This window comes from Castor canadensis, chromosome 5, assembly GCF_047511655.1.
Source record: "Castor canadensis chromosome 5, mCasCan1.hap1v2, whole genome shotgun sequence".
Classification (NCBI taxonomy): domain Eukaryota; kingdom Metazoa; phylum Chordata; class Mammalia; order Rodentia; family Castoridae; genus Castor; species Castor canadensis.
Genome location: NC_133390.1, coordinates 74,764,103 through 74,776,565, shown reverse-complemented (window position 1 = coordinate 74,776,565; position 12,463 = coordinate 74,764,103). Strand labels below are relative to the sequence as shown.

The 12,463-nt window shown below is 33.7% G+C and overlaps 1 protein-coding gene across 23 annotated transcripts in view; it reads left to right on the top strand.

The window, feature by feature from the left end:
• Positions 1 to 12,463, top strand: part of Dlg1 (discs large MAGUK scaffold protein 1) — a 270,953-nt gene that overhangs the window by 226,133 nt on the left and 32,357 nt on the right. For 12 of the 23 annotated variants that reach the window (XM_074073460.1, XM_074073469.1, XM_074073472.1 and 9 more), the window contains 4 exons: positions 134 to 169; positions 2,411 to 2,461; positions 3,347 to 3,448; positions 3,706 to 3,878. In XM_074073460.1, coding sequence (XP_073929561.1) covers positions 134 to 169; positions 2,411 to 2,461; positions 3,347 to 3,448; positions 3,706 to 3,878 — 362 coding nt within the window. The remainder of the gene's footprint in view (positions 1 to 133; positions 170 to 2,410; positions 2,462 to 3,346; positions 3,449 to 3,705; positions 3,879 to 12,463) is intronic. The other 11 variants (XM_074073473.1, XM_074073457.1, XM_074073475.1 and 8 more) reach the window with 2 other exon arrangements.

Sequence of the window (12,463 nt, the reverse complement as noted above, 5' to 3'; positions counted from 1 at the left end):
TACAAGCATGTGAAGTTTTTAAACAGATTGGGGCATGGGAGAGGGAAGAATATACAAATATTATCAGTTGTAGCACCTTAAAAATTAAAATCGCTTTTCTAACTTTTTTTTTTACTGCTGTCTAATATGAAAGTAATCTTGATTACAGATGAGTATGGCTACTCAAAAGGTCAATCCTGTTACTATCAGTCCATAATATTTTTTTCATTTTGACAATATATACTTTCAATCCTCATTCATTTGATTATTTTTTCTGCTTAAGGGTTCCTTGATAAACTTTTTTCTGTATGGGAATGTGGTTGACTATATCTCAGCATTTTATCAACTTATGATGAGGACCCACCATAGAGTAGTTGAGAACTTTCTAGATTAAAATGAAATACTGAAAGTATATACTGTCTTTTTCATCATTTGCATGAATTATTAAGGTGTGGAGTATTCAAATTGCATGTTTTTGCTAGTATGTAAACCATATTTTACATCCAGCAGCTTGTAAAATACCTGTTTTATATATTATGATAATAAAATTGAAAACAAGAAATACATTTTAAAGCAAGAAAGAAAATACTTCAGTTTGTGAATTTAAGAGACATAACTGCATACATGAAATAATACATATACCATGGCAAAATTAGTGATAAGATTGCTATAGAATCTTGGTAATCAAAGAGAAAGTATTCAAATGCATTATCCAATTTTGATTGTTCTTATTGATTCTAGTTTGTTTTCTATGTGTATATGTTAAGAACTTGAGGACTGGAGGTGTGGCTCAAGTGATAGAGCACCTGCTTTGCAAGTGCAAAGCCTTGAGTTCAAACACCATTCCCACCCCCAAAAAAAAAAAAAGCACAAGAACTAGAATTTTTAACTGTTTTTAATTCTCTTCCTTGGGTTCAGATACAATTTGTATTCTTTTTATTTAACATATTCCCTAAGTTCTAAATCTTAAAACTTCAGATGCTTTAACTTTTAAAGTGCTTTTGAGATCAAAAAAATGAGCCAGGCACTGGTGGCTCCCTTCTATAATCCTAGCTCCTCAGGAGGCAGAGATCAGGAGTATCATGGTTCAAAGCCAGCTCAGGCAAGTAGTTCGTGGGACCCTATCTCAAAAAACCCCTTCACAAAAAAAGGCTTATGGAGTGGCTTAAGTTGTAGGCCCTCAGTTCAAGCCCCAGTACTGCAAAAAAAAGTTACTATCATTGTTACTCATTTTGTTGGAAAGGATGGATTTATTTTATCTAAAGCTATTTTTAACTCCCTTTAAATGTTATTTTTAAGCTGGGCACTGGTGACTTAGACTTGAGTCACCTAGCCTCCTAGCTCCTTGGGAAGCCAAGGTCAGGAGGATTGTGGTTCTGGTCCAGTCCGGGCATAGTTCGAGAGACCCATATCCAAAATAACCAGAGCAAAATGGACTGGAGGTGTGGCTCAAGTGATAAAGTGCCTGCCTGTTTTGCAAGCCTGAAGCCCCTAGTTCGAACCCCAGATCCACCAAAAAATAAATAAATAAATGTTCTTTTTTTTTTTTAAGTTGAATTGATGAATCAAAATAGTGATATTTTTTCATCAGTAAAACAGTGGCAGTTTTACCTTTTATTATTTTTAATTATAAAATAGTAGCAACTACTTTAAAAATAAAATATATTCTGTTAACTATTATACTTTGTAGGATCAAAAGCAAGATATTTTGGGTTTGTTCTCTTTTGACAGTCTTGCTATGTAGTTCAAGCTGTCCTCAGACTTGTTTACCTCCTGCCTCAGCCTCCTGAATGCTAGTATTGCAGGCATGCACCGCACTTCCAACTATAGCACATTTTTATTAGCAGCAAATTGCTTAATACGCATATATGTCGAACTGCTTGTTAGAATATTCATCTTTAAAAGATTTAACAGTTCTTAGATTCTAAATAAAAAATTCATAGCACATACTTAACATCATAAGTAAAGTTCTTTTGGTTGGGGTTTGTGTTTTATTTTGTTTTTCTGTTTGTTTGTTTGTTTGCAATTTAGTCTGGTTTTTCTTGGGGTTTTGTTTTTTGTGGGGCTGGGATCAAACCCAGGGTCTTGCACATGCTACGAAAGCACTCTACCACTGAGTTATACCCCCAACCCACAAATGAAGATTTTAGTAGATTTTATGATCTATAAATAAAATAAGCACAGTAAAACCAAAAGATAGTTATTGAATAAATAGTGCATTTATGTTTGATGTTTATCAGTCTTACATATGACTTAATAATTGGCCTTTTGTTTTTTTTTTACTAAATCCTGCCATAAATAATTTATGACCACATACCTTTTTATACATCTTTGGAAAGTCCTAGTAATTTACGTGTTATGTATGAAGCATTAGATTAGTATTAGTTACATCCTTACAGATTCTCTTATCTGTGCTTTAACTTTCTAATAGGTGGTCAAGAAGAATACATCTTATCTTACGAGGCAGTGAATCAACAAGAAGGTTTGTAAAGCCTGCTGAAGTTTTGTAATCTTATCTGAAAATATACTTCTTAATTTGAAAAATAAGTCTCATAATCAAAAAATATTTTGTCAGAATTTTACTATTTTTACTATGTAAAAATTTACTATGACTTCATGAAACATAGTTTAGCCCACAGTATATTAGAATCAAGTCATTTTACATTGGCTGGTTTATGCTGGTTTATTTTGTAAGCAACTTCTTTCCAACACTTATAATAGCATTACTATCCTTCCAATAACACTTCTTAAAAATCTTAGAAGCATCTTTGACCTTCTGTAAATTCATTATCCTCCACATCCAGGCAGGTTCTAGGCCCTGTATAATCTACTTCTGTTGCATCTTTCTTATTTATAACCTCCTTTTCATCCCTCTTAGCAAATATCAGTTCTAATTCTCACTACTAGTCTTTCTTCTTTCAGCATGACCCTTTCAACCCAATGTGTACACGCTATTAGATCATCTTTCTAAATCACTTTTTTGATTATGTCTCTTCCCACAACCCAGTTTCTTTTTTGTCCTTCTTTGCTCTGCTTCCTTATAATTTCTGCTTCAAACACTGTCATTAAAACACTATTCTTTGTTTTCTCAGTTATAACAAGATAATGTTAGTAGAAAATGTTTTATCAATGATAAAAACATTGTTTACTAATGTGCTAAATATAACTTAGTTGACTTCTAGCCAGAAATTGAATCAAGTTGAACATCTTAGTAAAGGTTAGCAAGTTAGTCATCTTTGGTTGATGGTAGAGTGGAGAAAAATAAAAAAATTCTTCATAACAGTTCAGGATATTTTTGTTCTCTGATGAAATTAAATATATTAATATTTGTTGAATATTCCTTTTAACATTTAGTTTATCTTTATAGTCAGTTATACTCGACCAGTTATCATATTGGGACCTATGAAAGACAGGATAAATGATGATTTGATCTCAGAATTTCCTGACAAATTTGGATCCTGTGTTCCTCGTAAGTAACCCAAATAAAAACTCTTAATTGTTTTTCCTAATGTTTCCTATCATTGTGCATGACAAAATACCATTTCTGCTGGTTTATAGCTGGTTATAGTTATTTTATCAGTTATTCCTCTGTTCTCAATACTGTTTTCTTGTTTCAAATTTATATTGATGGATTGTGTTGAATTTTACAAAGCAATGGTTTAAGCAGAAAGTGGGTTATTGTGTTTTTTAATATTAAACACTTCCCCATGTTCTTTTCTATTAAAGATACAACTAGACCAAAACGAGATTATGAAGTGGATGGAAGAGATTATCATTTTGTGACTTCAAGAGAACAGATGGAAAAAGATATCCAGGAGCATAAATTCATTGAAGCTGGCCAGTATAACAACCATCTGTATGGAACAAGTGTTCAGTCTGTGCGAGAAGTAGCAGAAAAGGTAAGGCGCAAAGTAATCTCAGAATATTATTTCTAAATCAGATGTGTCTTTGACAATATGAAAGAATAATAGAATAGAAACTTGCTTTACATGTATGAAAAATATAAGATTGATGATGCAGCCTTGATTTTTTATTGTTACTAATTCCTTTAATTGATTAAATATGTAGTTTTAAGGTGGCTTAGAAAAATGCATACAAGATAAAAGAGATTGGCAAAATGAGAATGGAAATTATAACATGTAAAAAAGGGGAGTTATTACTTTAAGGTCTTTGGCGAGAGGTGGACCTGTGTCTGACACTAGCCTTCCAACATATAACATAATTAAGGAGCTAGATCAGTAATGTTCATGAATGAAAATGAATGGAATGTTCAAGATAAGTGTACTGAGATTAGAAAAAAAAAAAATGTATCTGAGTGTAAAACCTCAAAAAGCATCCTTCAAAGTATTCTGAGTACAATACATCCTTGAAAGTACTCGGTTAAAACAGTGTTTATGGTAAGACCAGAACCATGAACTTACAGGCACACTGCTATGACTAATCACTTTTTGAGCCTAAAAAATAAACATCAACAAGTTATTTTATGCTTTCAAAACTAATGGTTTAAGATTCAATCATGAAATAATCTATAAAACATTAAACAGTAATTCAGCATACTAGTTTTGTATGTATAAATGCTACTTTTTGTGTAAGAATTCTGTTTAATTCTTACTATTTAAAATTTTTTTTTAAATGAAAATGTCCCAGAAATGATAGCATGGATTTGGTAAATGGAAAATCTTTGATTATTGTTAGTAGGGATATAAAGTGATAGAACTTTCTATTGAGGACAGTTTTTGTGATACCTAATAAATGTACATATCTTGTGACCCAGAAGTTCTGCTTCTTGATATCTAAGTGTAGATTCACACAAGAGGGTCATGTGTATGTTCATGGTAACACTTTATAATGTAAAAATTAGTACTCAACAAAGCAGAATGGATAGCTAACCATTATTTATTCATGCAGTAGGATGCAGCAGCTAGAGTCAGTAAATTAATATATCTAGTATTTAGGTGTATCCATATTGATAAATCTCAGAATTATAATTGTGAATTATATTAGTCAGCTTTGCATTGCTACAATGAAATAGCTGAGACAACTAGCTTTATAAAGAAAAAAAAACTAGAACTATTTAGCTTCCAGTTTCAGAGTTCAAGATCAGATGACCCCACTGGTTTGGCATCTGGTGAGTATGAATGGCAGCACATCATAATAGGAGTGCATGTCACAGTCTTTCTTCTCAAACCAGAGAAGAGAGAAAGAAAGAGGTGTGTGGCCCACAATCCCTTTTGAGGGTACGTCACCAATGAAATAATTCTCTGCCTCTTAAAGATCCACAGCACTGGAAACCACACTGGGGATATAGCTCAGTGTCAGAGCATTTGCCTAGCATATACAAAGCTCTGAATTCAATAAGCAGCCCCACAAAAGAAAAAAAATCCACAGTACCTCTCAGTACCACCTATTGGAGACTAAGGCTTTACATATGCATCTTTGGGGCACACTCATCTAAACCACAGCATTAATAAGTCAAGTTGTAAATAATATGTACGTTATGATACTATTTATGTAAATTCCACCTATGTGGTGTATGGATACATATTTAGTAAACATTAAAACATACATGTAAGTAATACATATATTTCAGAGGTATAAATAGCCTCTATTTAGTAGATTCCCTTTGAAAGACAAAGGAAAGAAATTAGAGCTTTGACTTTTTTGGTATACTTTGGTTCTTTTCAATATTCTTTTAAAATTTACAAACCACACTTTCAGCCTGACTTATAAGACAGATAATATCCACACGTCAAATTACTAATAATAGAAAAGTAAACACCAAATTCCAGTAGATTATTTCTTATGCAAACATTATTGAGAGAAAAGTTGTTATGGGGGTGGGGGGAAAGGAAGCACAGAATTGAAAAGAGGAGAGCTAACAATGGGCCTAAGATTAATCTGAAATCATTACTAGGAAGAGAAAGATCACCCTAAATTAACAAAATTTCTAAAAGGTATCAGAGTAGGTAAGGGATCTATAAACCAGAAGGGACTCAAAGGGAGGTAATTTGGAGAAGGTAACTCTTTGGGGGAGAAAATAATGAAACAGAGAGATGCCCTTTACATAACAACTATCAGCACAAGACAAAGACAAAAGTAGTAAAGGACGTGGAGAACTAAATAATATATTCAACATGAAATTTCAACATGAACTACTACACTCTGGTAATAGTGAGTACAGTTCAAGCTGCTCAAGCACCTAAGAGTCACCAAAAGTGATCATATGTCAGGTTCCATAGAAAATAGAAAGAAGTTCCAGAAAGTAGAAAGTAGAATGTTATAATTTGTAGGAAGACTATAAAACCAAAAAGGCCCAGCCAACTAGAAATTTATTCTCATTCATTCATATTCTCTCTCTCTCTCTCTCTCTCCCTCTCTCTCTCTCCCTCCCTCTTTTTTTCCTTCACTCTTTCTCTCCCTGTCTTTCTTCTTCTCCCTGATGCTCCGCCCCTCCCCTCTTTTCTTTCTCTCTTTCTTTCCCTTCTTTTCTTTCTTCCCTCCCTCCCTTACTTTTCTAATCCCCCCTTCCCTTAGGGTATCACTGTATATAGCACAGATTGACCTCAGCCCTTGAGTACTGGGATTATAGGCAGATCCTAGCATTCCTGGCCCAACTGGAAATTTTCTGCCAAAAGACTGAAAAGTACAGAATACTTCTTGTTGTATGAGTCCAGTCTTGATTTTCAAAACTTAACAACACATTACTAAAAAGGTAAATCTACAGAGCAGTATCTCTCATGATTATCAATATAGAAATTCTAAACAAAATTTTAGCAAATTTGATCTAGCAGTATATGAAAAATAATTATGTTATGACCTAGTAAGGTCTAGCCAATGATGCAAGGTAAATTTAACATTAGAAAAATCAGTTAATGGTAGAATAGTGACTATAGAGTTTGGGAAGAATATAGGGAGGGTAGATAAAGAGAAGTTGGATTTAATAGTGCAAACTGTATGTATGTATGTATGGAACTATCCCCCTGAGCCCCACAAATATGTATAATTAATACATAATAATAAAAAATAAAATTGAAAAAAATAAGTGTAATTTACCATATTAAACCATAGATCATCTTAATAGTACAGAAAAAATTATCAAACTGATAAGAAACATCTACCAAAAAAAACCTATAAATCATACTTAATTTTTAAAAAAACAAAAAACCTTTAAGTCATACTTAATGATTTAAAAAAAAAAAAAAACCCTCAGGGGCTGGTGGAGTACCTCAAAGTGGTAGAACACCTGCCTAACAAGATTGAGACCCTGAGTCCAAACCCCAGTACTGCCAAAAAAAAAAGTGTTTTCATCCTAAGACCAGAAACTTGTCAAAGATATTGAGTCTGACCACTTGTTTTCAACAATATATTAGAGAGTCTAGCCAATGCATTAATGCTGCAAGAAAAAAGAAATAAATTCATCCAAAGTGAAAAGGAAGAAGTAAATTATGTCTTTAGTTTCAGGTGACATGATTGTGTAAAAAATAAGCAACAAGAGTTAATAAATAACTTTAGCAAGATTGAAGAATATAAGATCAGTACACCAAGATTACTTGTATTTCTACATACTGGTGCTACCAATCAGAAATTGAAATCTTAAAAAATACTATTTACAGTAGCATCGAAAAAATATTAAATACTTAGAGCAGAATCTGGCAAAAGATAGATAGGCCTGTATCAACAAAGGTTACTGCTAAATTAATGGAGAGAGAGACCATTTTCATGGAGCAAAAGACTCAATATGATTTAGATATCAGTTCTCTCCAAATTGGGTTTTTAGGCCCAATTAAGTTCCCAACAGATCTTTTTGTAGAAATTGACTTTAAGATGTATATGGAAAAAATAAAAAACTAGAATAGATAAAACAATTTTAAAACAGAAGAAAAAGTTGAACTCACACCTCTTATTTTGAGACTTACTTAAAAAGTGGGTAGTATGGCCCAGGTAGAACACCTGCCTACCCATTGCAAAGCCTGAATTCAAAGTTTAGTACCACCCCATACCTAATCTCACCCCCTCCCAAAAAAAATAAGGCCAGGCAAAGGCACAGTGACTCAACCCTGTAATCTCTCTAGTTGAGAGATAGATATCTGGAGAATCATGGTTCAAAATCAACCCAGGCAAAAAGTTAAAGAGACCTCATCTCAACCAATGACTACACTTGGTAGGGTGCACCTGTCATCCCAACTACACGAGGAAGCACAAATAGGAGGATCATAGTCTAGGCCTGCCAAGGCATAAAGTGAGAGCCTATCTCAAAAATAACCACAGCAAAAAGGACTGGCAGCATGGCTCAAGTAGTAGAGCACCTGCCTAGCAAGCACAATACCCTGAATTCAACCCCCAGTACCTCCAAACAGACAAAACAAAAACAGTAATTACAAAGTGGTATTAGCATGAAGATAGCCATGTAGATCAAAGGAATTCTAATAAGCCAGGCATGGTGGCAGTAGTTCCACTTATTCAGATGGACAAGGCAGGAACATCACCTGAACCCAGGAGTTTAAGGCCAATCTAGACAATATAGCAAGACACTTGTTTCTAAAAAGAAAATTTAAAAAAGAATCTTCAGATAAGCCCACATTTGTATGGACGTGTGTACAAAAGAAATTGACTTCTACATTTTACACCATATACAAAAACGAACTCAAAATGGATCATAGATGTAAATTCTAAAACTGTAAACCTTCTAAAGGAAATGTAGGAGAAAACGACTTTGAGCTAGACAAATATTTGTAAGATACTATGCCAAAGACATAATCCATAAAACAAAAAAGTGAAATAGGATTTCATCAAAATTTAAACTGTGCCTTTGTAAAAAAAACAAAAATAATACTGTATAACAGAAAAAAAAATTGCTATATACCTGATTTTTTTAAATCTTATGTAAAGAATACATATGTAAAAAACTCTTAAAGCAGAACAATAAAACCTAATTTTAAAAGGGCAAATGACTTGGATTCTTTTGTTTTTGAACTCAGCCTAGCTCTTGCTAGACAAGTGCTCTACCACTTAAGCCATGCCCTGAGCCCAAAAGGGCAAAGGATTTGACTAGACATTTCTCCAAAGAAAATTCACAAAGGACCAATAAGCACAGAAAAACATGTTGTGCATCATTAGTAGTTAGGGAAATACAAACTGAAACCATAATAAGATACCCACACACCCATTAGAATGGCAGCATTTTTAAACTTACTCTTACCAAGTTCTGGCGAACACATGGGACAGTTGGAACTCATAGTGTACCAGTAAGAATATAAGAGAGTACAGTCGCTTTGGAAAATAGTTTATACAAAATACTTAACCTACTGTCTGTTTCTAGTTTACCATGATTTTAAAAAATGCATATGTCCATACAAAGACTATTCATAAATGGTCATAGCAATTCTATTTGTGATAGTCAAAAACTTGGCTGGGACCAGGCTCCAGTGGCTCATGCCTGGAAACCTAACTACTGAGGAAGCAGAGATCAGGAGGATCACAGTTCAAAGCCAGCCCCAAGCAAGTAGTTCATGAGACCCTAACTTGAAAAAAATCCTTCACATAAAAATGGGGCTGGTGGAGTAGCTCAAGGTGAAGGCCCTGAGTTCAAACCTCAGTACCACCACAAGAAAAGAAAGAAAAAAAAAACTGGAAACAATCCAAAAGTCCCTCAGATAGTGAATGAATAAACAAAGTGTGGAATATCCATTCAGTAGAGTACTACTCAGCAATAAAAGAAAGTGTCAGTATGCACACAGCATCGTGGTTTGCAAATAATTATTCTCTGTAAAAGAAGCCTGACAAGGAGAAGGATATACTGCATGATCTACTTACATGAAGTTCTAGAAATTTTAAACTATAGTAATGGAAAGGACACCAGTAGTTGAGGAAGGATAGCAGGAAGGGATTACAGAGAGGATTGTGGGAGTGATTTCAAGGTGTATACACTTGTCAAAATTGATTAAATTGTGTACTCATAGCAGCTTATTGTATGTAATTTATGCCTTAATCAGACCATTTTTTTAAATAACAGTTCTTCTGGTGCTTTGGGAAATTTTTTATATCCATCCCTTTTTTTTTTTTTTTTTTTTGCAGTGCTGGGACGTGAACTCAGGGCCCATACCTTGAGCCACTCCACCAGTTCTTTTCCATGAAGGGTTTTTTTGTTCTGTTTTGTTTTTTTTGGTTTTTTGGGGTTTTTTTGAGATAGTTTCACAGAACTATTTGCCTGGCTGGCTTTGAACCGCAAGCCTCCTGATCTCTGCCTCCTGAGTAGTTGGGATTATAGTCGTGAGCCACTGGTGCCCAGCATATATCCATCATATCTGAGCTACTTCATTTTTTGTCATTGGCATATATTCTTTTTTATAATAGTAATTAATAAAAAGTTTTTAAAGAAATTAACGTGATAAAGTGAAAAACAAGATCTTACACACAAACCACTAGCTGACCTGATTTAATATTTGAAATGGTATGACGGAAAAAATAACCATTGAAATATAAAATCAGAAAGACTGCTTTGAACATATTTATGTGAAACAATTTGAAAAATTGATGAAATGAGTAGTTTTCTTAAGAATGCTATTTACCAAAATGATCTGTTAGAGATAGAAAAATGTTGTGAGCATCATGTCAATGTTTGAAAAGTTTCAGATTTTAGATTTTTCAAATTACAAATGCTTAACCTATAAACATGTTAGTAAATAAAACCAAATGCCATATTACAGATAATATAGTATTCTGGAAAAACCATACATAATCAATTCTAAAATTTACCTTGTAAATTATAAAGCCAATTTAAAATAACTTATAAAATGAAAGATTTAAGACAACAGTTAATAAATTAAATGTAGAAATTAGTAGCCTTCAGATACATGATAAATACCCAACTAAAGGATATGACAGAAAAAAGCTCATTTATAATATAGGAAATTATATATAAAATATTTGGCAAATACTTTATACTAAGAAATATGAAAACTTTTTTGAGGAAACCTGTAAGAAATTGCTAAAAGACACAAAATTAGACTTGAACAATTGGAAAAACACTCTTTTTTCTTGTCCACAACACTCAGTATTGTAAAGCTGTCAGTTCTACCTAAATAAATTTATATGTAAACATAGCCACAATAAGAATACCTACTAGATTTTTTTATGAGGGTAGATAAGTCAAATTGAAGTTCATACAACACAAAAAGTAAAGCTACAAGGAATTCTAACTCTACTAGATTATTAAGTTATTCTGTAACACCTTTTTTAATTAAAATAGTATGGTCCTGGCACATGACTAGATAAACAGATGGGTAGAATAGAAAACAAAAAAAAAATACCTAAGAAAGACCCAAGTGCACATAGAAATACAGTATATAATAAATGTAACATCTCAAGTCAATGGGGCTTTAAGTGATGGACTTATTAATAAATGGTGTTCAGCCCCCTAAGGGGGAAACTAATTATATCCGTACTCACACCATATACAAAAATTAGCTCTAATACAATTGACAACAGAACACACAACTGCCCGGATGTGGCAGTATACTTCTATAATCCCAGTACTCAAGGGTGAGGCAGCAGGATCACAACTCCAAGGCCAGCCTGGGATACTGTCAAGACCCTGTCTTGAAAACAAAGAATGAAAACACAACATAGGTATAACAAAGGTTTTTTTGTAACTATGAATCAAAATTCAGTTGTTATAAAAGATTGGCCCATTTGACCACTTTAAATTTTTTAAAAACTTTTTCGCAGCCACAAAAAAGCTTTTGGAAAACAACATGAAGATGGTGAAAAAAAAAAAAAAAAAAACTAAACAACTAGATTCCCACTGTATTATAGAACTCTTACAATAGGGGTAATAAAGACCACAAGCCAAATAGAAAAATGGATAAAAGATGTGAATGCAGTGGTCCCTCATTTTCCTTAGTTTCACTTTCCAGTTTAAGTTACCCATGGTTAACCAACATCCAGAAATATTAAGTGGAAAATTCCATCAGTGAGAATTAAAGTTTTGAATCAGGCACTGTTCTGAGTAGCGTGATGAGATCACATACTGCCCTGCTCTGAGTGTGACTCACCCCTTTCCAGTGTAACCACACTGTGTGCATCACCTGCCTGTTAGTCACTTAGTGGCCACCTCTGTCATAGACCAGCTGTCATGGTACCACAGTGCTTGTGTTTAAATAACCCCTATTTGAATTAAGAATGCCCCCAAAGTACAAGAGGAGTGGCGCAGGCAATTTGGTTATGTCAAAGAGAAGCCATAATTCCTTTAAGTGAAAAGGTGACAATTCTCAACTTCAGAAAAAAAAAATGCTGTGGTTACATTTTTTTTCTACAGTTAAGGAAAAATCTAAGCCAGGCTTGGTGGTACTGACCTGTAAGCATAGTGCTCTGGAAACTGAGGCAAGAAGATCTCAAGTTTGAGGCCAGCCTGGGCTACACAATGAGACTCTGTCTCAAAAAAAGAAAAGGTTGGGCATGATGGCTCACATCTGTAATCCCAGCT